Source organism: Equus caballus, chromosome 1 (genome assembly GCF_041296265.1).
Source record: "Equus caballus isolate H_3958 breed thoroughbred chromosome 1, TB-T2T, whole genome shotgun sequence".
Classification (NCBI taxonomy): domain Eukaryota; kingdom Metazoa; phylum Chordata; class Mammalia; order Perissodactyla; family Equidae; genus Equus; species Equus caballus.
Genome location: NC_091684.1, coordinates 92,990,205 through 93,012,355, shown reverse-complemented (window position 1 = coordinate 93,012,355; position 22,151 = coordinate 92,990,205). Strand labels below are relative to the sequence as shown.

The 22,151-nt window shown below is 41.6% G+C and overlaps 1 protein-coding gene across 8 annotated transcripts in view; it reads right to left on the bottom strand.

The window, feature by feature from the left end:
- Positions 1-22,151, bottom strand: part of ERCC6 (ERCC excision repair 6, chromatin remodeling factor) — a 72,468-nt gene that overhangs the window by 19,281 nt on the left and 31,036 nt on the right. For all 8 annotated transcript variants that reach the window (XM_023648114.2, XM_023648120.2, XM_023648112.2 and 5 more), the window contains 4 exons: positions 18,144-18,302; positions 11,766-11,901; positions 2,091-2,261; positions 1,464-1,640 (listed from right to left, as the gene is read on the bottom strand). In XM_023648114.2, coding sequence (XP_023503882.1) covers positions 1,464-1,640; positions 2,091-2,261; positions 11,766-11,901; positions 18,144-18,302 — 643 coding nt within the window. The remainder of the gene's footprint in view (positions 1-1,463; positions 1,641-2,090; positions 2,262-11,765; positions 11,902-18,143; positions 18,303-22,151) is intronic.

Below are 22,151 nucleotides of genomic sequence, written 5' to 3'. Positions count from 1 at the left end.
TTTTGATGTTTAGACTACGGGTATGTGAGAAAATGTCCTTGTTCTTAGGAGATACATGCTGAAGGACCTGGAGGAAGGGGCGTCCTGTCTGCGCCTGGCTTTCAGATGGTTCAGAAAACAAGAGGATAAGTTTGCCTACATGGCGGGGGTGGGGAGGAAAGAGAAAGCAAATGTGGCAACTGTTAGGAAAACGCTAATAACTGGTGAGCCTGGGTGAAGAGTATATACGAGTTTTTTACAATTCTTGCAACTTTCTGTAAAGTTTGAAATTATTTCAAAACAAAAAGTTTAAAAAAAGAACAGTATAAATGAAGGACAACAGGGACTCAGTGGGGGAAGAGAGCCCCTACGAAAGTTAAAAATCACTCCATCTCTAAACGCAAAAGGCACTAACGTGCTTGCTGACGATCCTCTAATTCTAAACGTCTCAAATTCTTTTTCTAATTAAATATTTCAAACTTCTTTGGTGGAAGGCTTGTTTCCGGCTCAGCCACGACCTGGCAGGCACAGGCCTCTCTGAGGGCTGTGCAGAGCCCCTGCCCCCAAAATGCCACCAACTGCCCTCGGGTGGGCCTCCCCTCCCGTGTTCCTGTCTGGGACAAGCCCACTCCACCAGCCACCCAGACAAAAACCTCAGGGTCAGCGGCAGCAAGCTCCCACCCGCAACCTGACTTCCTTCATCTTCGCAGCCTCCACATCGTTGGTTCTGCCTGAAAACTGCCACTTGGGGCTCTTGCTCTCCACCTTCTTCTCAGAAGCAGCGCCCTGTCTGGGTCCAGGGCCTCCTCACCCTCACCCCCTGGGATTCCTGCAGCTCCCTCCATGCCAGCCTCCCTCCGTCCTGAGTTGCCCTCCAAGAAGAGCCCTCTTCCAGCCTTCTGCTCAGACACCTTCCGTGCTCTTCCTGCCCAGCACCTCGGCCTCCCTTTCAAGGGCCCAGTGTTCCCACATCCACACCTCCCTGCTACTCCCCCAGCATCTCTAGTCCAACCAAGCGTGTGTCTGCACTGCTGCGCACAGCAACCTGACAGGGCTCCGCCTGTACTGGTGCCCTCACCTAGAACGCCTCTACTCTCCTCGGCCTGTTTCCCAGAATCAGGCTAAGGGACAAGTGTCTCACAGTCTCCCCTGAGCGATTCTAGCCCCCTGGCTTCCCTTTTCTAAGCTTTCACTTTATAAGGTGCACTACCCTCACGTGCACTAGATTATATGCCACCAGAACTGATTCAATCTTGTTTCATAATTTCTGACTGCTCTTGAATATCTGACATGGTGTTTTAAAAACTCATCTGGAAAAACATGAGTGATCATGCAAAAATAATTTTGTGATTTCTATCAGACACTAATTTAATAAGCTTGGCCATTTCCCTTATAACCTGAATGACTTGCCTACAAAGTACAGTATTTAGTAGGAACACTTTAACTATTACCATGCCAGCAGGGTTAGCTGGCCGATATGTTACCTGCACCGGGGAGGCGTTTGCGTATCCCCCCATGGTGATGGGGACCGAGAACTGCTCCATGAACACGGGCAACGTGCCCAACTTTCCCGGGAAGATGAAGTCAAAGAGTGACCACAGCTCGCGGAGGTTATTTTGCATCGGTGAGCCAGACAAGATGATGCGGTGAGGGGTGCGGAACTATTTTGGGAAAGAAAATAGTTTGTTATTAAACTTGCCTTTTAACAGACAATCATCAACCCTAACCCAAAACACTGTCACGTAATCTTATTTAACACATTTACATATCACTTTGGTCTTCTCTGAATCACAGACATTTTATTAATTTTAATTCTTCAATTACATATAGGAAAACAAATTGGAAAGAATTTTTCTTATTGTTTGAGCTGAATATTATGGATAGAGCTGGATCTGGTTACAGTCTAACAACTCATCCCTACAAGAGACATTAAGCAATGTCAACAACTACAATTTTAAAAAGCATGATTAAGGGCAAGAATGAAGAATTTTCTGCATTAAGGCAAAACGTGTATTTCAAATTTCAAAGGCGTGTTACTAAAAGCAGAGAGTTTATTGTCAGTTAAATACAATTATCCACCTGGAAACCCCCATCGTTCTAAGAGGTCATACCTGTTTGCAGGCCAGGGTGACGGCAGCATTTGGGTTTCGAATTTTGTGTCCTTCGTCCAAGATCACGTAGTGCCAGTCATGCCTGCTAATATCATCTTGCATCAACCGAATGTAGGAGTAAGAAGTGATCAAAATTCCGTGACAGTGAGCAATATCTCGAATTAGTTTCTCCTAAAACGATGATAAAATGGTAAAGCCAGTTTTAAATAAGAAGTTAAAGTAAATGAGTATGACTCTTAAAATGACCACCTTGTAATCACGATGCAATCTAATGCACTTTATGAGCATGTAGTCAAACATAATACACACAATTGTAAATACACATTATCAGCACTGGAAGTTTACTTCATCCTTCATTAACCTGTAAGCAGTAAACACCAACCAACGTATCCACTATTAAGCGGTGAGGCCTCAAAAGAAGACCAGAAAAAGTTACAACACGTAAACACTTGGCCAATTTTTATTTTTCCAAAACATCCTTTGTGTCAATCCTTGTCAAAGTTAAAACAACAAGGTAGATGGAAAATGATTCATTATTTTAAAACCAAAGAAAGAAAATTAGGGAAAAGCCAAGGAGACAAGAAAGACAAACCCAGGAGCTCTAACGATGTACACCACGAATTCCAAGAGGATAGAGAAGAAAGGATATAAAGCAATGATTTTAAAAAATGATGGAGCAAAACATCCTAGAGTGTCAGGCAGAAACGTTGAGAAAAGACATACACCTGGGCATAGACCTACCAGATGTCTGAACTCCAAAAATAAAGAAAAATGAGAGAAAATGCTGTAGCTTCTAGTCAGAACAAAACAGAAAAAGAAAAGATTCCCTTCAGAGGGAAAGGACTCTACCTGCGTTGGACATGTTTTCTGCAACACCAAAAACGTCAGAAAGCACAGGGAAACTCTTTCCATAATTCCAGGGGGAAAGCAGTGACCCTGGATTTCTACATTGATCCAAACTAGCAGTCATGCTTGACAGAAAAAGTGAATAAACTCCACCTTCAGACAGGCTAGGGCAGAAATAAAGCAGCAAGAGACGGAATGGGTACAGCATGCTACATCCAGCCAGTGCAAGCACACAGCCACTAAAAGAGCATGGTCCCTTTCTAGGGCGGGAGACGGCCTGCTGGGGACGCTGTGCATCACAGACGGGGCGCGCCCAGCAGCTGGGAGAGGACAGAGGGTCCATTACCAATCCCACCTCACAGACGAGGATGCTGGTTCAGAGACAGTAAATAACATACCAGGCCACACAGCTGGTGAGCGGTGGAGTCAGGATCTGAACGTGGAAAGGCAGCCGCCTCCCAAGCTAGAATTAACTAGATATTAGGCAACACTGCCTCTTAATTTATTATACAAGAAAAATTACATGTAATATACATACCAGTTCTTAAAATAAATTATTAAAATGATAATTAAGCAAATATTAAAGCACTGTTTTAAATACTCATGAAACTGTTAAGAAAGGTAAAATATAAAAAGGGATATATTTTTAAGTGTTACTGTAATTCCGGTTTAGTTTAACAAAACCTAGAGTGAGAAGAGACGAAAACGAAAGTGCTCAAGAATCCCACCCCGTCCAAGGGTGGAAGGGGGCACAGGGGACAGCTACTCCCTAATGCTCAACCATGAGAGAAAAACAGGTTGAAACACATTTCTAAAAAATATACACCCATTTACTGATTGACAGTTGCTACTTCAGCATAAACAGTAGAAAAGAAACAGATTATAGAACTATCACAACCACTATGGGGGAGAAAAGTAACAGAAAAGAAAAAACAGGAAATACAATAAAGAAAATAAGAGCTGGTTTCAGAGTGACCATACCTGGGGTCTCCATATGACAGCGCGTTATCAGCAGTGAGACTTTCCACTGGGTAAGTGAGGCCAAAACCCAGCCTCGTGTTTCAAAGAGACCCAAACTAGACTGAGACTCACAGTTGAAAATATGGGAATTATCGGGGCTGGCCCCGTGGCCGAGTGGTTAAGTTCGCGCGCTCCGCTGCAGGCGGCCCAGTGTTTCGTTGGTTCGAATCCTGGGCGCGGACATGACACTGCTCATCAAACCACGCTGAGGCAGCGTCCCACATGCCACAGCTAGAAGGACCCACGTCGAAGAATATACAACTATGTACCGGGGGGCTTTGGGGAGAAAAAGGAAAAAATAAAATCTTAAAAAAAAAAAAAGAAAATATGGGAATTATCAAAGATAATGGAAATGTAAACAAAAACAGGGCAGGATTAGAAATGTAAATATCAGGGGCCACCTGGTGGTGTAGTGGTTAAGTTCAAACACACAGCTTCGGCAGCCCAGAGTTCACTGGTTCAAATCCAGGGCGCGATCTACACACTGCTCATCAAGCCATGCTGTGGTGGCATCCCACATACAAAATATAGAGGAAGACTGGCACAGATGTTAGCTTAGGGCCAATCTTCCTCATCAAAAAAAAAAAGAAATAAAGAAATATAAATATCAGACATAAAGAACTGAATAGAAAAATGAGGGATATTTGCATTTGAAAGGAGACAACATACTGAGAAAGAAGAGCCATGAACCTTACCCACCAAAAAGCAGTGCCACCAAACAGGAAGGCAAAGCGCTTCGAGCTGTGGTGACAAAGGGGTCCGTCCACAGCCTGCAGGGGACCTGACCACAGCCTCTCAGTTTGACAGATCAGAAGAGAGAAAGTAAGATTAAAGAAAACAAAACTTTAAAAATTAGGGTACAAAGAATCTGAGCATCACGTCTGCGAGCTCCTTTTAAAGCCGCAGCAGAGCTGTAGACACGTGAAGAATCCTCACTCTGCACCTTCTACTCAGAACAGCGGAACTCAAACTGAGCAGTGAACACCATCTGCTACAGGCAAGTGAAAGACTTAACAAGATACCAACTCTAGTGAATCTTAAAGAAAAAACCTGGCAGAATGGATAAAGTAAAAACTAAATAACTCGTTGAAAAGACCAAACAGAACAGACAAACCTCTGAAAAGTCAGCCCGAAGAACAGACTTGGACGCCAGCATGAGAAACGTCCAGAAGCGCGACCACAGACAAAGAGAATACAAAACCGTTAACCAAGGCTGCAGGCAATCTCACGCCAAACACACCTTCAGCGTGTGCCGGAGGAGGACGGCCACAAAAGGAAACTACCAAAATGGGTCCAAGAAAAATGAGACAAACTGATGAGACTAATACTGAAGAATCTGAAAGACGCTCTGCTCTTCTCACCACGCCCACCATACCCAAACTACTTTATGAGCGAAGCAGGAATCAACCTGTTATTCAAACTGTTCCCAAATAAAGAAAAGGACAGACTGCACTCCAAATCACTATTATAAGGCTTGTAGCAAAACCCTGTTTTCAAAACTGACAGACATAACAGACTAGAGATCCATTATTTATAAATAAATAAAGTCTAGCAATATATTAAACTAATAAGGCTTAGCACAGGAATGTAAGAATAACTAAATATTAGGAAACCTAACAATAATTCATGGAATCACAATCATCAAATTTTATAAAATTCAACATCTTCAAAAACGATATTATCTTAATAAAGTAGGATTCGAATATTTTTTAATTCAATGGCATATAAAAGAGTAGAAAAGGGCCAAGAAAATTCTGCGAGAGAAAATAAAGAGGAGGAAACTGTCTTCTTATATGCATAATACACTCAGAACTTCAAAATTAATAAAACTCTTTTAGAGAATAACTACACTAACTAGAATAACTACAATACCTAGTACCTATTAAAGGTTCGATTCTTATTTTTGCTGTATTATTACTATGACTACTATTTTGCCATCTAGGAAGTATTCCACAATTTTCATCGCCTGCACAACGCTACACTGAAGGCCACGCCTGATTTAACCATTTCCTGACTTTTTCTCTCATGATGAACGCAGCAGTAACATGTCAGGGCTGCAGCCTTACGAACACACGCACAGGTTCCCTCAGGACTCGCCCCCATCTGCTCCTCCACTGGCACCGGCCCCGCCGCAGCTGCTAGTGCCCAGCGAGGAAAGGCAGGCTGTCCAAAGACACACGGCTCCTCCTCGAGCGCCTCACCCTGAAGTCCCGCGACTTTCAGAAGCCAGAGTTGGTTTCAATAGTTCCTCCACACCTCCATTTTCCACCGAGACCCTGGGCAGGCAGCTCTCCTGACGCTACCCCATCAGCCCCCCCAGGAGAGCAGCGGCCGCTAGAAGGCATGGAGCAGGCAGCGCACGAGATGATGGCAAACACACACAGGAACACTCCATGCCCAGGGCACTCCAGGCACAGAGCCGTGTGTATGCGGAGAAAACGGACATGAAAACGACTCTAACTGTTTGGGGCTTGACATGCAGCAGAAGTTAAAATACCATTCACACTTACAAAATGCCCACTGGATCATAGCCAAACCCTGCAATGCAGGTCCACTTGCTCATGGAGCCTGGACCTGCTGAGCGCTGGATGCACACCCTCCCCACGGTCATTCCATGAACCGCCATGGAACACCACCTCCACCAGGATTCTGGGCATCACTTCACCACAGTTAAACAAACGCGATGCCAAGCCTCTCGCATACACACCACTGGAACCACAGTTAGCTTCTTCTGCATGTTTAAGGACCGAAGTTTATTTGGAAAATTCTGTAATGTTAGCTGTAGAAATACAGAATTTCTACTATATTCAGAAAGATGTATAATGCTGAATAAGAGCTAAGCCACTTTTATAAAAAGAGGAAGAAATGTTTTAAACGTCCTCATTGACAATACAACCTCCCCTTAACAGCCACTGGGTAAAAAACACATCCAAGACTATTTGTTTTCACCTGATTCCATCTCAGAATTCTATAACTGCCTAGACTGGAGTTTCAATAATGGTGAATTGTTGAATATTATGGACGTCTCTATCCAAACACTTAAGACAAATCATCTCGGGCGGTTTCAAATTAAAAGCTTGTAAAATATGTAACCTCTCCTAGTTTTTGCAATTAATAGGGTACATCTGCAATTAGCCTGACTTACTGAATGCAGTGCTGTTGTCATTAAAAGATGTCTGTGAAAGTGCTGCTGTTATTATGGGGGCTCAGGAGACCAATCCCTCCTAGAGGGCAAACAGTGGACTGGTGGAAAACAACAGCCATAAATCACGCTGTCAGGGAGCGGGCAGCGCGGAGAGCAGCGCAGGCACATGAAGGCCATTCACCGTAAACACAGCACGCAGCTTCCCAGCCAGGATTCACTGCACCTGTAATTAATTAAAACTTCCTTCAAGCTAAATCTTTAATAAACAAGGATTTGTGCTGACAATGAAGGAAAAAAGGGCTCCAGCAACACAATTTTACAATATACCTCACGGAACAAGCACGGCATCCATCATTGCTTGTATCAGGTGCACACACTGTCTCTGAAGTTAATGGGAATCATATCACTTTGTGTTATAATTTGTGTACCTGGAATGGGTCTGAAATATTTAGGATGCTTGAGGGACTATGTGGCCCTTTCTACTTTTATTTGGTATGTTTTTGCTCAACTCCCATCTAGCATTTTAAAAAGCTAAGTCTTTTTCACTCTAGCGTTTCAGAAAACAGGGCTTTCAAAGAACACGTGATGGTGGTCTCATCAGATGGCCAAGTGTTTGTGTGGTCTATTCTTCAATCACAATTTGCATATCCCAAAGATAATTTTAACATTCCATTTTACTATTTCCATTTGGGGCCAAACGTATCTGGACATAAGGAAAAGGTCTGGACATGACTGACCACGAACACTTTTGACAAAGCAGGTCGTGAACTTTCTATCCAGAGCATATTTATACTGAATCAGTCAGAAAATAAAGTTGCTTTTCTCAACTACTGAGATGAAGAGGTCTACAGTATTCTTTGTTTTTAATAGTAGAATTACCTGAATAAATGTTATATGCCAGGGACTACACTAAGCTTTTTGTACACACATATTAACCCTACAAATCCTCACAAAATTAGCAAAAAGTACCCATTTTACAAGGGATCAAAGTAGGCTTAGAGAAGCTAAGTGACTTGCACAAGGTCACAAAGTTATAAAATGGCAGAGTTAATTCTCAAACCCTGGTCTGGCCATCACAAAATCTATGCTTTTAGACCTTTATGTCAATGTTGTATTTCCCACTCTTAGGCCTCTAAATGCCATGACTGATCAAAATGAGATAAAATTCTCTGAATTATCTAAAATATTCCACACAATTACTATATCCTACATAGCAGAAAAAGGTGGGAGATATACAAAGTGGCAACCATTTCAGAATATAAGCAAGAAAGTTCTCTTTACACATCCCCAACAAACTGAAAAAAGGGTTGTTAATAATTAAATAAACTTTACAACACAGTGCTAAAGATGTCACCACCCACTGTGAGTTATGGGATAAGCATCACAAAACTGCCTCCTTTTATTCTCTTTTCATATATTTTCTTTCTTCAAGAAATGGTTAGCTTCTCAAGGTCAGTTAAAAACATCATATCCATTTTTTGGAGCCCTAACAGCATCAAACACCTGGAATATCGTGCTTATAATTGTTTAACAAATAAATATTAATCAACTCACATAAGTTTCTCTCTGTTAGAAAAAAGGGATCACAAAACATAATGAGAAAAAGAAAATCTTAGATTCCTATTAAATGAGATTTCAACTGACCATTGAAGGAGATTCAGAAGCCTCAAAATATCTTTATCTGATTTGATCATTTGGTTGAAAATATTAGCCACGTATTTTTTTGCATGGTTGCTGGGTGTATATTTGATAATTCTATATACCGTCAATCCAAGAGAATATTAACAAAGATAATATGGATGAAATGGTGAGAGAGGTGGGAAGCTAAAAGGCAATTTGGGGAAGAACGACAGATGTGCTCCATCAGAAATTCTTTGATCATTTGACATCTGCTCTCTAAACGAAAAACTTTCAAAATCTTACGTTGCACTAGCTACAACAAATCATTACAGAAATAAAGATAATCTGCTTGAATGATAAATAAAACAATTCTGGCATTATTGCTCTTTTAAGTTTTCTAAAGAGAAATTTTCCTCTCTTTCCCATTTTCTCCAGCACTGAGCGTCCCTATCCCAGAGCGCCACCATTGCTTTTAGGCAGGACAGCCGGTGAACAGAGAGAGCTGCCCCATGGCGGCAAGGGATCTCAGCTGGTAAGGATGGAAAGAGGTCAGACATCAGATGCTGGGTTAGCGGTGAGACCAGCACTGAGAGAGTATCTGAAATATGAATAAGAAACAAACTCCACAGCAACCTAACACACATGTGCAAGCCAACAGGTGTGTGTGGGGTGTTGACAAGGATCTGCACATACAAATAGAAAGGAAGGGGCAGAAAGGTCAAATGCCCCTTCAGTGTCTGAATCCAGAAGCCAGTTCTGATCTTGGAAGTGTTACTAACCAGGTGGGTGCAAAGGAATTAACACATTCTTAATGTGTTATCATCACAAATAATAAACTGATATTAACAATAATAAACTGTGTTTCTAAAGTGGGGAATATGGTTTCAAAGATGCAAAAGACTATGGTTTTGATGTTTTGCATAACAGCTTACCTCTTTAAACATTTGAGATAGTTTACAATGGAAAAGGAACCGGAGAAAGTTAAGGGTCAGAGTAAAAACACAAGTCTACCACTTTTCCTCAAAAGTTAGGTAAGAAACTTCAAGTTGAACTCCTTGGAAAACTGTAAAGCACTAAAAAACTTATGAACAATCATATGAATGCATGTGCCTGTGTGTGCAAAACAACCTCAGAAGGTAGAATCATTGTAAACAAAAGTGAAATATCTATTTTCTAAGGTTTTGCCCCCCAAATCAGAAAGCAGGTCTCATCAACAGAGACACTGACCAATGTCAATTCTATTTCCATTAATGAGTGAATGTATTCTATTTACATGAGCTAGTTCTTCGGGTTATAACAGAGGGAATGTGGGTAAGCCACGCTATAGCTGAAGACGTGAAACAGCTTCACCAGCCCAAAAGAAAATAAAATGATAAAGAACAACACACACAAAATTTGCCTTCTAATGACAAACATCAACCAGTGAACCCAACTACAGGATTTTGCTATACAAAACATTAAGAGATGTCAACAGAAGTGAAAAAAGGAATCAAAATGTTTTACAAGGGGGCCAGCCTGGTGGCGCAGTGGTTAAGTGCGCACGTTCTGCTTCAGTGGCCCGAGTTCACCAGTTTGGATCCTGGGTGTGGACATGGCACTGTGCTTGACAAGCCATGCTGTGGTGGGCGTCCCACATATAAAGAGGTGGAAGATGGGCACAGATAGCTCAGGGCCAGCCTTACTCAGCAAAAAGAGGAGGATTGGCAGCAGATGTTAGCTTAGGGCTAATCTTCCTCAAAAAAAAAAAAAAACAGTTTTACAAGGATGATGACAGGAGAGTTACAACAATTTCCTTTGACTAGAAAAACAATCCAAGCTATTATTTTCATACTGCTAACATTCCCTTTTTTTCCTTTGACCATAGCATTTATCCTACTTCACTACTTATTTTAACTCAATTTGTTTTCCACTTAACATTTCAAATTAAGGGTAAAGTCAGCTGATTTAACAAGAGCTAGGAGAAACAGGATTCCATCTCACCAAACCAGAGCTGCCAAACTATAGCTACCCCTGACTCCCTTCCAGCAAAGTTCCAGTTACTCAGATCACACACACAGCGGGAATTCGGAAGAAAAGGGGTATGGGCAATACAGAGCCACTGCGGTTTAGCGGCTCGCCTGTGTCCAGCCCAGTGAGGGCTCCATCCAGCAGTTCTGGAGCAGCACTGCGTTCACGGGGGTGCACGAAAGCTCACTCAAGAGATCGGAAGACGCAGGAGAGAAAGAACACAGAACAAACCACCACTTCCTTCAACACAGCAGCCTGCAAACCCACCCTGGAAATGCCTAATTACTATTTACTCAGCAAATGCTTACGGTGACCATGAGTAAGACGCAGGCCCACTCTACGAAGCTTACAGTCCAGATGCTGAGACAGACAGAAAATGTAAAGAGCATAATACGACCTGGCTATGCCACCCACAGGACCACAGATAAACCTCCTTTCTGATAACGTGGCCAAAACTACAAATAAGTGAGGAAATACAACTTTCGAAATACAGTGATTACAGTTATAGAATGATCAAGGACTCACACAACAAAAAGCAACTTAACTGAAAGCAACAATACAAACTGTAAAACTCTCAAAACAGCAGGTTATTCTTTTGTTCATCAAAAGTATGTTTTAAAAGCATATTAACAAATGGGTTTACCAATTAAGAGTTATCATTTTACATTTTGTACCCACTTTCCTAAAACTGTTTAAAGCTGCTAATGCCCCAAATCCAGCCAGTCACCTGCTACGTACGCCCCTGATTTACAGCCCCGCTCACAGACTCAGGCTGTGGAGTCCTGTCTGCGCCCAGCTGCGTTTCACTGGACAACAAAGACATCTCAACACCACCAGAGTGTGAGCACGGTAAACCTACGTTCAGAATTGTTTTGAAACTACCGAGCTCCAAGTACATGAGTAACAATAAGTTTAATGCAGGAAAGAAACACAGGAACATACATTTCAGAAATACATGGACCAAAGAACAAACAAATATGTAATGTGGAAGGCTTTAAAACAAAACAAACAAAAGGTAGTGAGCCCTGTAACGTTACCTTTCTGTGGGTACAGGAGCCAGTCTCATGCAGAACTGCCACTCGGAAGGGAGGCCACCACGTGTGAAATTCCTTCACCCACTGGTGCATCACTGTCGTCGGACAGACAATGACAGTCGGACCCAACCCCTCAAACCTGCACCCAAAACATCCAAGAAGGAAACACAACCATGAGCGACAGCACATGGATCATCGACTGCCAAAAAACAAGAAACAAACAAAAATTTAACAGTTCCGAAAAGAAAATCCTAGCTATGGAAATTTATTGATATTTTCTTTAAAGAAAAAGCTAGTGGAGTTAAAACCCAGTAAGTGAAATCTGTACGATCCCATTTCTCAATTAGGGGATGCCAAGTACTAAGAGAAAACACCAGCTAATACAGTAAAAGACAGCATCCATAGCAAAGTAAAAGAAAAATCAAACAAGAATTATGCAACAAATACTTCTCTTTCCTCTTCTATTCCAGGTTAGTGAAGGTGTTACACAGTGCATCTTAACCTCAGTGAATGTAAGGGTATCCTAAATCCACCTGAAGCTTCAGAGCTCGGTAGTTTCAGAGTTTTCACCCACAGAATTTCAGTCAATCTCGGAGCCCTGGGAAGTGGGCAGGACAGACACCCTCTAGTGTTCGGGGGCCCTGAAGGCTGGCGTGACCAAGGCAACGTGGCTTCCAGGAGACGGAGCGATGCCTGAAGTCAGTCTTCTGCCAGCTGCAGCCCGCTCCTGCACCACGTCATGCTGCTCGATTCTCCAGGATATGAAAACCCGGCAGGGGAGCATCACAGCGACTGTTTCCACCAAGATGTCCCCACGGCACCAGCCGTCATCCTCCTCCCACCTTGCCTTCCTTCCACGTCTCCTAATCCAGTGGAGAGAACTGTCCCCGACTCTCCGGGTGCCCAAATTGGCAATCCAGGCCTCATCCCTGGTCTGTCCCTCTTGTTCTCCACTGTATCCAACCTACACTGAGTCCATGTCACACCTACCTCCTAAAGCCCTCCTGAAGTCACCCTGTCTCTCTGTCTAGACTGTCCATACTCCAGTTCTGGCCACTAGCATCTCTTACACGGGGAACTGCACTTTCTAGCATGACCATTTCAAAAAAGGAAAATCTGAATGCCTCATCCCTTTGCTTGAAAGTCCTAAAAGCCTTTTAATGTTTGCCCACTACTCGTGGGACAGTCTGAACACCTTAACCTGGCCTCTGAGACCACGAGGACTGACCTGTGCTGGCCTCTTCAGCCTCATCTCTCTCCCTGCCCAGACCCCAGCATTTGCTTCATGGCTCAGCACTCCATCTGCCAGCCCTGCCTGCAGTTCTCACAAAGGGCACGCTCCTCCAATCTCCCGACCTTTGCCTGTCCCTTCTTACCTTCTTATCCTAGCCACCGTCTATTGTCCTTCAGCCCTCAGCTTCTTCTAGTCTTCCCTGCCCTTTTCTCTCTAGTTGGGGTAAGGGCCCTTCCTTGGTGCATCCGCACTAGTTAGTGCCCTATACTAACCCTATCGTAACACGTATCACCCTTATTGTACTTGTGGGTTAGATGCTCCCTAAGCAACTTGAGGGTGTAGCGACAGCCTCTTCTTCAAATGATCTCAACGCCTAGACCACAGGAGGTAAGTAATGAATACTGGCTTTATTAAATGAAAACTTTTTTTTTTAAGTTGGAAGAAAATATATTGAAACGTTGAAAGATGATTTCTGAGTTGGGGAATCACAAGTCATTTTTATTTTGTTGGTACAGCTCAATAAAAGATTCCTGAACTTAAAATAATTTTCTTGTAAGTTACTCAGAGTAAATCACGCAGTGCTTGAAATATTAAAAATAATTTTCTGGAGCCGGCCCGGTGGCACAGCAGTTAAGTGTGCACGTTCCGCTTTGGCAGCCCGGGTTTGCCAGTTCAGATCCCGGGTGCGGACATGGCACCACTTGGCATGCCATGCTGTGGCAGTCATCCCATATATAAAGTAGAGGACGATGGGCACGGATGTTAGCTCAGGGCCAGTCTTCCTTGATGCGGGGTTGGTGAGCTGAGGAGTCGAAAGAAAGATTTCTTGGACTCTCAAGGTCTGGCAGTAGTGCTCTTTTATTTAGAGAAGAGTGTGGAATAGCATGGGGACAGGACCCAAGGGCAGTTAAGAGCTGCTGCTGCATGGGGACAGGACCCATGGGTAGTAAAGAGCTGCTGCTGCATGGGGACAGGACCCATGGGCAGGAGGAGATGCAGCTGAGGAGATGCTGCTGCCGCTGCTGCTGCAAACATGGGTTAAGAGTAGGGCTAAATTTAAGTCATAGGTATGTGAGTTATCTCTTTACAAGACAAAGGAAAGAATATGTAAAAAGAGTTATTAAAATGGTATCAGTGCCAGTGGGGTCTGGTTATTGGGTGGTCTTATAACTTTTAGATAAGAATCAAACCAGATTAAGTAAATGGCAGAAGCCACCGCTTAAATATTACCTTCAGCTAAAGACAAAGGAGGATGTTGGGGTGGGGGTCAGTTACAGGAGGTTGCCAGACAGTAAACAACTTAGGTCCTTGCCTTCCCCATTAAGAGTTTCTAGAGATAAGGTCATCCCTCCTTCTTCCTGGTGCAGAGAGGGAGACATCCCCCACAGATGGAGACTTCCTTCACAAATGCAAATGTCTCTCATCAAAGGGCAAGCAAATTCCACTCCTCAGAGCCTCCTTCTCATCTGCCGTTTTTAAAAGTAACCAGCCTAAAATAATCCTCATCATTCCTCAGCAAAAAGAGGGGGACTGGCAGCAGATGTTAGCTCAGGGCTGATCTTCCTCAAAAAAAAAAAAAATTTCTGCAGAACTGAAAAATACCTTATAGCTCTAACAGAACAGGCCATACTTAAATGAGGCTTAGCCTACACTCCAATGTGACACAGGCCTCTACTCACTTTAAACCCTCTCACCTCCAGCTACAGTCACTGCCCCACTGCTCCACAGAAAGCGCTCAGCTACAGAAGCCAGAGACTGCACGAGGCCCTGACACTTCTGCACAATTCCTAAGCCACACTCTGCTCCTCGTCAAGGCACATCCTGGGCAGGCCCCCCTCAAGCTCCCTGGGGAGGGCGTGAGTCTGCCCTGGCCCCTTCCATGACCATATTCCTTTCTAAAGGATTAAACGAGCCAGCTTCTTTCTATTCTCCAAGGACAAGAGTTATCATCAGTACACACTTAGTAGAGATTAGGAAAAAACCAATCAAAACCTGTCTAAAATATTTTTTAAAAACTCACTTTCAAATAAGCATAAATGTATACACAGGCTTTTTTAGGTTGTAACATGCTTTCCGTAAACTGCTACATTGATGACTCACACTTTGTCATTTAAGGCCAGTACTTTATCCTGGCTGAACGTCTGTCTGGCATCATTACGTCTTTAATTTCTACCGTTCTCCCTCTATTAGAAGACTATGGAGGTTTGCACGCTGAGTGGAAATCTAGGCGCAGACCCAGACTGTTCCTGAACCACAGAAGGGGCAATCAAATCCATTAACAGGCACATCAACTGAACCACCCTTTTCCAACCCTCAATACCGGTGAGATGAGCATAAGAAACGGCTAAATGTACTAGAGTGATTAGCATCAATTACCAAACTGGCTAGAATTCCTTTCATCTTTGATTATCATTGATTATCTAACGAATTTAGGACACGCCAATAGCTCCAAGGTCAAATATTTCAGCCTGCAGGATGGAGATCTGCTACTCATAGCTTAGAATGTACCAGAAATTACAAAGTAAAATATTTACCTTTGAAAGTTGATTAACTTTTCCAGGCCATTTATTGGTAATTAGGAATTTACTAAATGATATCCAAGACTTTAAAGTATTAACTGAAGTTTGAAAGGTAGATAATTTGTCTCCTCTCCATCACAAAATTCAGGGGGCCTACCATTATAACATGAATGGCAAAGTGAAGAGAAGGCAGTAGGTTACGAACTGGGAACACAACAGCCAATACAGTTTTATTAGCCACATGTAATATGCTTCTCCCTCTTTTAAAAACAAACACACATACAAAACACATTAAAAAAACAAAACCAAAAACAATTCTTTTAACCATGAAGTTTCTTCTTGGTACCCCAGAGACTTACACTGTTTCAATGATGATGGACCTTAAAAGTGCAACACTAAGACCATCTCAAATTAGCCTCAAATCTACAGCTTGCAAGAGTTCAGAGAAAATGTAAATAGCTAATGAAGCCACACCAGCTCATGCAGAACTTCATCTGACTATTCATCTGACTATTTTTCTTTAGGACACAAACATAGAGGAGAATTCCAAGTTCATTTAGTTTGAGGAGAGGACATATTATAAAATTGTTAGAAAAATGCTGAAAACAATTTGCTCTGGCACATGGATGTGGAGGGGACCAAGCTCCCCAGTACACCTCCATCCAGAAAGAGCCCAGTTGTTGGGCTGAAATATAACCGCATTCTAGGAAGCCACTTGTACCAATACTATTTTAATAAAGACGATCTGGGCTAGAGTCCAAGGTGCCACACTATTTCATTACGGAAAAGAGGATATGAGCATTGATAGCTAATTGATTACAGCTGCTGCTCATTATTAGCCCTGCCTTCACTCCTAGTAGGATTGTCTCCACTCGAGAGAGCACGTTTTAATTTTTAGATCAAAACTACACTGCAGGGATGACTTAGGTTTCTCAGGCCCAGAGTCGTAGACTCCACACAGGTTTCACGATAACAGGAAGGGAAGGGAAGAAAAGAGATGGGAAATAGGAAAATCCCAGAAATCATTTAAGAAAGTCCTAGAAACCATTTGGGGCAGCGTGGGGCATTCCAGTCATTAAAAAAAACCCAAGTAGAGTTATGGAGCCAAGCCAACCAAAAGGCTATTTAGAATAGGGCATTTTTAAAAACGCTAAGCTCATGACAGTCATAGAAAAGAAAACACTGAACACACATCTTCAACTTTGACTTTTCCCTTGGGCGGGAATATTTTGTGTATTTCTAGGCAAAACGTTAACAGACTTCTAACATTTGAAGAAAAACCTCTACAACAATACAACTTCCTTGTAAATAAAAACAACAAAACATTCAGTATTTAAAAATCTCCAAATGTTTTCTCCCCTTACTACATCTCTATAAACATTTCTAAAATATTCTAAAACTTCAAGTACTCCTCATGAGAAGTGTTGATCTGCTAAATTAATGAAAGAGTAAGGAATAAAAACAAAGCACGAAACTCCAAAGATTAAAAGAAAAAAGTTCTTTCCTCGATAGTTCCCGGTTTGTATCTGGCTCTCCACTGAACACTTCTCTGCGATGAACCAGAGGCCAGGACAGTAACTTTCTGCAGATGCTGACTTCAGGCTCACTGACACTTTTTAAAGGTGTCTCGGAATCGTCCCTAGTGATGCCTGAGGTTTCTACCACATAACCGTCTGGCAATTGTCTTGCTGTTCCTCATCAGATAAGCCTATTGGAATCAAGGAGTTCCTGGATTATCTGGTTCAAGATGAAATATCCCAGATAATTTACCTAGATTATTTTTACCAATACGGGCTTCCATAAAGCCAGTTCACAGCTTGAATATTGAGACGCTCACTGTATGTCAAGATCAAGTATTTCAGGCCTACTGGACTGAACTAGCACAGTTTAAATGCTTATTCTTTCAGAATACTAAAGCTTTAATAGTTTATTTAAATTCCTAAAGAAAATAAAGATTATAATCCTAACATAATTTTCTATCATTTTAGACAGTCACTTAGGTCCTGGCTTTAAAATTTACGTAAAATTCTTAAAGATGGGAGGGGGGTAGAAGGCATAGCGAGCAGACAAGTAACTTCGTTTGAAAAAAGCGCTGTCTATGAATGCTGTCACGCACACTGATTATAAAAGAAATTCAGGAGAACGGCTTCTCTAAAGCTCCAACTTTCCCCAGGAACAGACTTTGCACTTCCTGCAATGCTCACCTGGTCTCCTGCCAGAACAAACATTTTAATGTAAAATTTAATAAATGGAACTAAAGGTATTATGCCTAATTTAAAATTCCATATTGTGTAAACTATTGATATTAACATAATTGAGTTTGTAAACAATCCATTTGCAGAAGCTAACCTTAGACACTGTATTGACCCAAAATATCTAGTGGGGCTCATCTGCAAAATGAAGCATCAATGCCTGGAATTCATTAAAAGTGTTACATGTTTAATTTCTCCTGCCCTACAGCTCCATTGTCTCGTAAAAATTTTCCTTTGATGTCCCCCACTAAAAGAATTAAAGGAATATTGTAATTGAAATGTCATCAATAATTCACAAGACCCTCCTCCACAGCAATACATCTGATGAAATATTAATTGAGCTCCACAGACTGACAGTCTGCAGAGGAGCACTTGCCTGTAATTTGAACCACGAGTCCTGATCTTGCTGTAGCTCAGACCTGCCAAGAAGGCAATTATCTGGATGGTCTTACCCAATCCCATTTCGTCTCCCAGAATTCCTCCTGCCTGCTGGCAGTGCAATTCCCACAGCCACCTAACACCTGTCTGCTGGTACCTACAACAACAAACACCAACAAGAAAAAGAAAATGGCAAATGGTGGATAAAACAGATCATAACAGAAAGCACTCATGAATTAATCATTGGGCTAGGTTCTAGCACCAGTCAGAGAAACATGCCGGATGTGTGTTTTACATGAGTATTATATTTACAAGGTCATACATTTTTGATTACATCGGCATAAAATCACAAATTTTTCTTTACAGAACGTTAAAACATTTCTAATTAAACTGATAGATAGGGTAATTAGGGACTATTTCATTTCTTTTCCAACATTAGAAATAGTTTGGTAAACCAGCATGAATTTATTATCTTTTATTCAATATCCTTCTGGAAAAAAACTGAAATATTTTTAGTTATAGACTTCCAATAATTTTTCTATGAAAAAGAGGCATTAATATTTACTTGTTCAATCTGAACGGCATCAAAATACAGGAGAGAGAACACCACAATTTACAATATACATACTGTTGAAAAGTCACTTGGTAATCAAGTTATCTTTTAATAGAAAAAATTAAATTTTAAGTCCATAAACAAGTCTGAATAATAGGGCTGTTCACAAAATTAGTACTTAACAGATGATTCTGTCATATTACTAGCAAATGCAAAAAAAAAAGAACAGCTTAAAGAGTCAACAATACAAAAGGTCTTTTTTAATATTTTAAAGCAGAACTCGATTCAGGTACTTTATCATAGATACAAAAAGATCAGAGCTATTACAATAAGGAGTACTGGTCAAAGAGAAATAGTATATTCCCCTCTAAAAAAAAACGGAATTCGTATTTTCCTTTCTCCATCAATGGCATGTTTAATCTATAATCTAAAAACGAAGTTAAAGGAATAATGCAAAAAGCATTTCTGAGAGTGAAAGAAAGATTTAACATTATAGAATGGTATGAAGATTATTTGCCAAGTTAAAAAAAAAAGGCAAAAGCAAACAACACAAGTTAAAAGACAATGAAATCCAGGGGCCAGCCGGGTGGTGTAGTGGTCGAGTTTGCGCGCTCCACTTTGGCAGCTGGGGGTTGGTGGGTTCAGATCCCAGGCATGGACCTACACCACTTGTCAGCCATGCTGTGGTGGCGACCCACATATCAGGTGGAGGACTGGCACAGATGTTAGTTAGCTCAGGGTGACTCTCCCTCAAGCTTCCTCAAGCTACGTATTTCTACCTAAAATCTCATTATGGACTTCAGTCCCTGTTAAACTAGTTTTATTTAATCTCCTCTCAGTAAATATGTCAGAATTAACTTTCCCCCAGTATTTTGCAAATCAGTTCCAAAAGTTTGACTCTAGCCGTTGCCATTATTATCATATAAGGAAAACTCTGAATGAGAATTTTGCTGCTTGTTAAGTTTGCTAAATTAATTATAATTTACACACTGAATATGTACCCTGGAAAAGAGGATTAAAAATAAAAGCACAATGAAGTCTAGTGTGGATAAAAGATCATTTAATTTGGGAAGAAGGACTAGTTCTATTAACAGGTGGTATATAATCAGGGAATCATGGTACCACTTAAGGAGCCCACAGCTGGGGAGGCACCAGGGCAGGTGGTTTGGATTTAGCCTCAAAACCATCCTGCATGGAGATGGTCAACCCATTTTATAGTTAAGAAACAAAGGCAGAGAGAGGTTAAACAACTTGCCAAAGGTCACATTGCTAGAAAAAAATGAACAAGCCAGAATTGAAATCCAGAACCTCTGATTCCAAAGTGATTCCACCTTAGAGATAATTCTGACCAGTGGCTTTCAAAGAGGGGTTATTTTGTTCCCTAGGGGACGTTTGGCAATACCTAGGGACATTTTTGGTTGTCAGAAGTGGGAAAATCCAATTGTCATCTACTGAGTAGAGACCAAAGAAGCTGTTCAACATCCTACAACGCACAAGACAGTCCCTACAACAAAGAATTTTTCGGTCCAAAACATTACTTGTGCTGAAGATGAGAAAGCCAGCTCCAGGAGAAAGCTGGCTGTGAACAACCACCCTAGGGCAATCTCAGCTTTGGAAAAAGACGCACTCAGAAAAGTCTCCACAACACCAACGTCCAATCCGCCTCCAGAATCACTAAATTCTAGTCGCTCCGGAATCGCCCTCCCTTTACTGAGGGACAGAAGAACTAGGGGACCAGCTCCTTGGGCAGAGCAGGAACCAAAATCTGCCAGGGATCGTTCCAGTGCTTCCAATGCCTCTCTTTGTTTGGGGCCATTCAACTTAAAGTGGGAAGACTCTGGAGAGAAGCAATCAAGAAATAATGAAAGGAATAAGAAACTGTGACCAGCCTGGTATCCCAGAGGGAGCCTGGACATCTGGATTCTATGTGACCCAGGAGAGGCAGCAACAGTGCGCCGGGGGTTTCCTCATCTACACGTGTAATCTCCAAGGGCGTTCAAACAGCAGAGGATTGTGTTTCTACGAGGATGATTAACACCACAGAAATGACGTAAGGAAAAATATCTAACAGGCAGCTCCGTAAGTTACATCACTACATGGAAATCCCCAACAACTGGGGACCCTGTACAAAGACAGCAAAGAGCAGCTCTTTCTTTCTACAAAGGCCCCGGGACAGCACAGCACACTGGCTGCTGGGCACGTACTGCTGGATGGGAGTCAGGGCCTGGGGTCTGGTTCGGGCAGTGCCGCTGACTGACCCAGGTTTTGTTGCTTCACTTTCCTAATAATAAACCCTGTAAAACAACTGCACACTTTAAGTGAAAACGGGTTATAGAATTCAGTTTTCAGAACCTTTGAAAAGTACATAACAATTACTCTTTAGGGAAAGTCAAAGATTTTTACAAACTATTGTACAATAGTAAAGAAACTACTATACTCTGCCCCCCCTCCCCCTGCCCCCTCAAGACTGAAGCATCACAAATTAAGCACAGACAGTTGGTCTACCTTGGCATTGTCACGCTAACCTGAGACTGCATTGACTAGTGTGGCTGAAAGGAAGGTCAAAAGATGGAAGTTTGTCATTTGATTGCTAAATTATACAGACAAATGCATTTGCTGGGCAAACTTTCAAAACAGAATTTTAAAAGTTAAATATGATCTTGCAGAAAATAGCACTTAAACAGATAATTGTGCCTTCGGACTCCCTTGTGTACAACTATACCCCGTTAATTTAATTCCACAGAGTGCGGTAAATACCATAAATATCTATCTAGAGCTTAAAATTAAATTGGCCTGCTAAAATTAATCATAAAAGAAAAATGCAGGCCATCAATCTTACTACTTTTTTTTCATATAGCAAAAGAAAAGGAACAGAAGTTTTATAAGATTTATGAAATATTTCAAATTCTGTATTTGAGGGAGAAAAGATGAAAATAGCAAAATACTTTCCAGGAATATGTAATTAAGACAAATTTTTAAAAAACATGTATTTACACTAACTACAATGGGTTAACAGTCAATACAATGAATCCTGTATCCTCTTAGTAAGCAAAGTTTGGTTCTATTAACTGTGAAATTTGCTAAAAATCTGAAATTTATACAAAAATGCACATTCAACTTGATCCTTGAGGATATTTGCCATCTCACCTACTACACATGTACAAGTATCTTGTCTTTGTTAAGTCAATTTAATCTATAATTTGGATACTCCTTCTGCTAGTACAACACTGATACTATTTGCCCTGTTCCTTAAGAAGCAATCACTTTAGAGAAGATGCAAAGAGTTACCTATAGACGTTGTCTTTATTTACCTTCCCATAGTTAATTTTCATTTGGGAGAAGCCATAAACAAAGCAGCCACCTCTTCGGACTATAAAATGTCTAAAAAAATTACTAGACATTCAGATTTGAACTTCTTCACAGCTCTGCCCAGTTATGGCAATCTAACCAAGA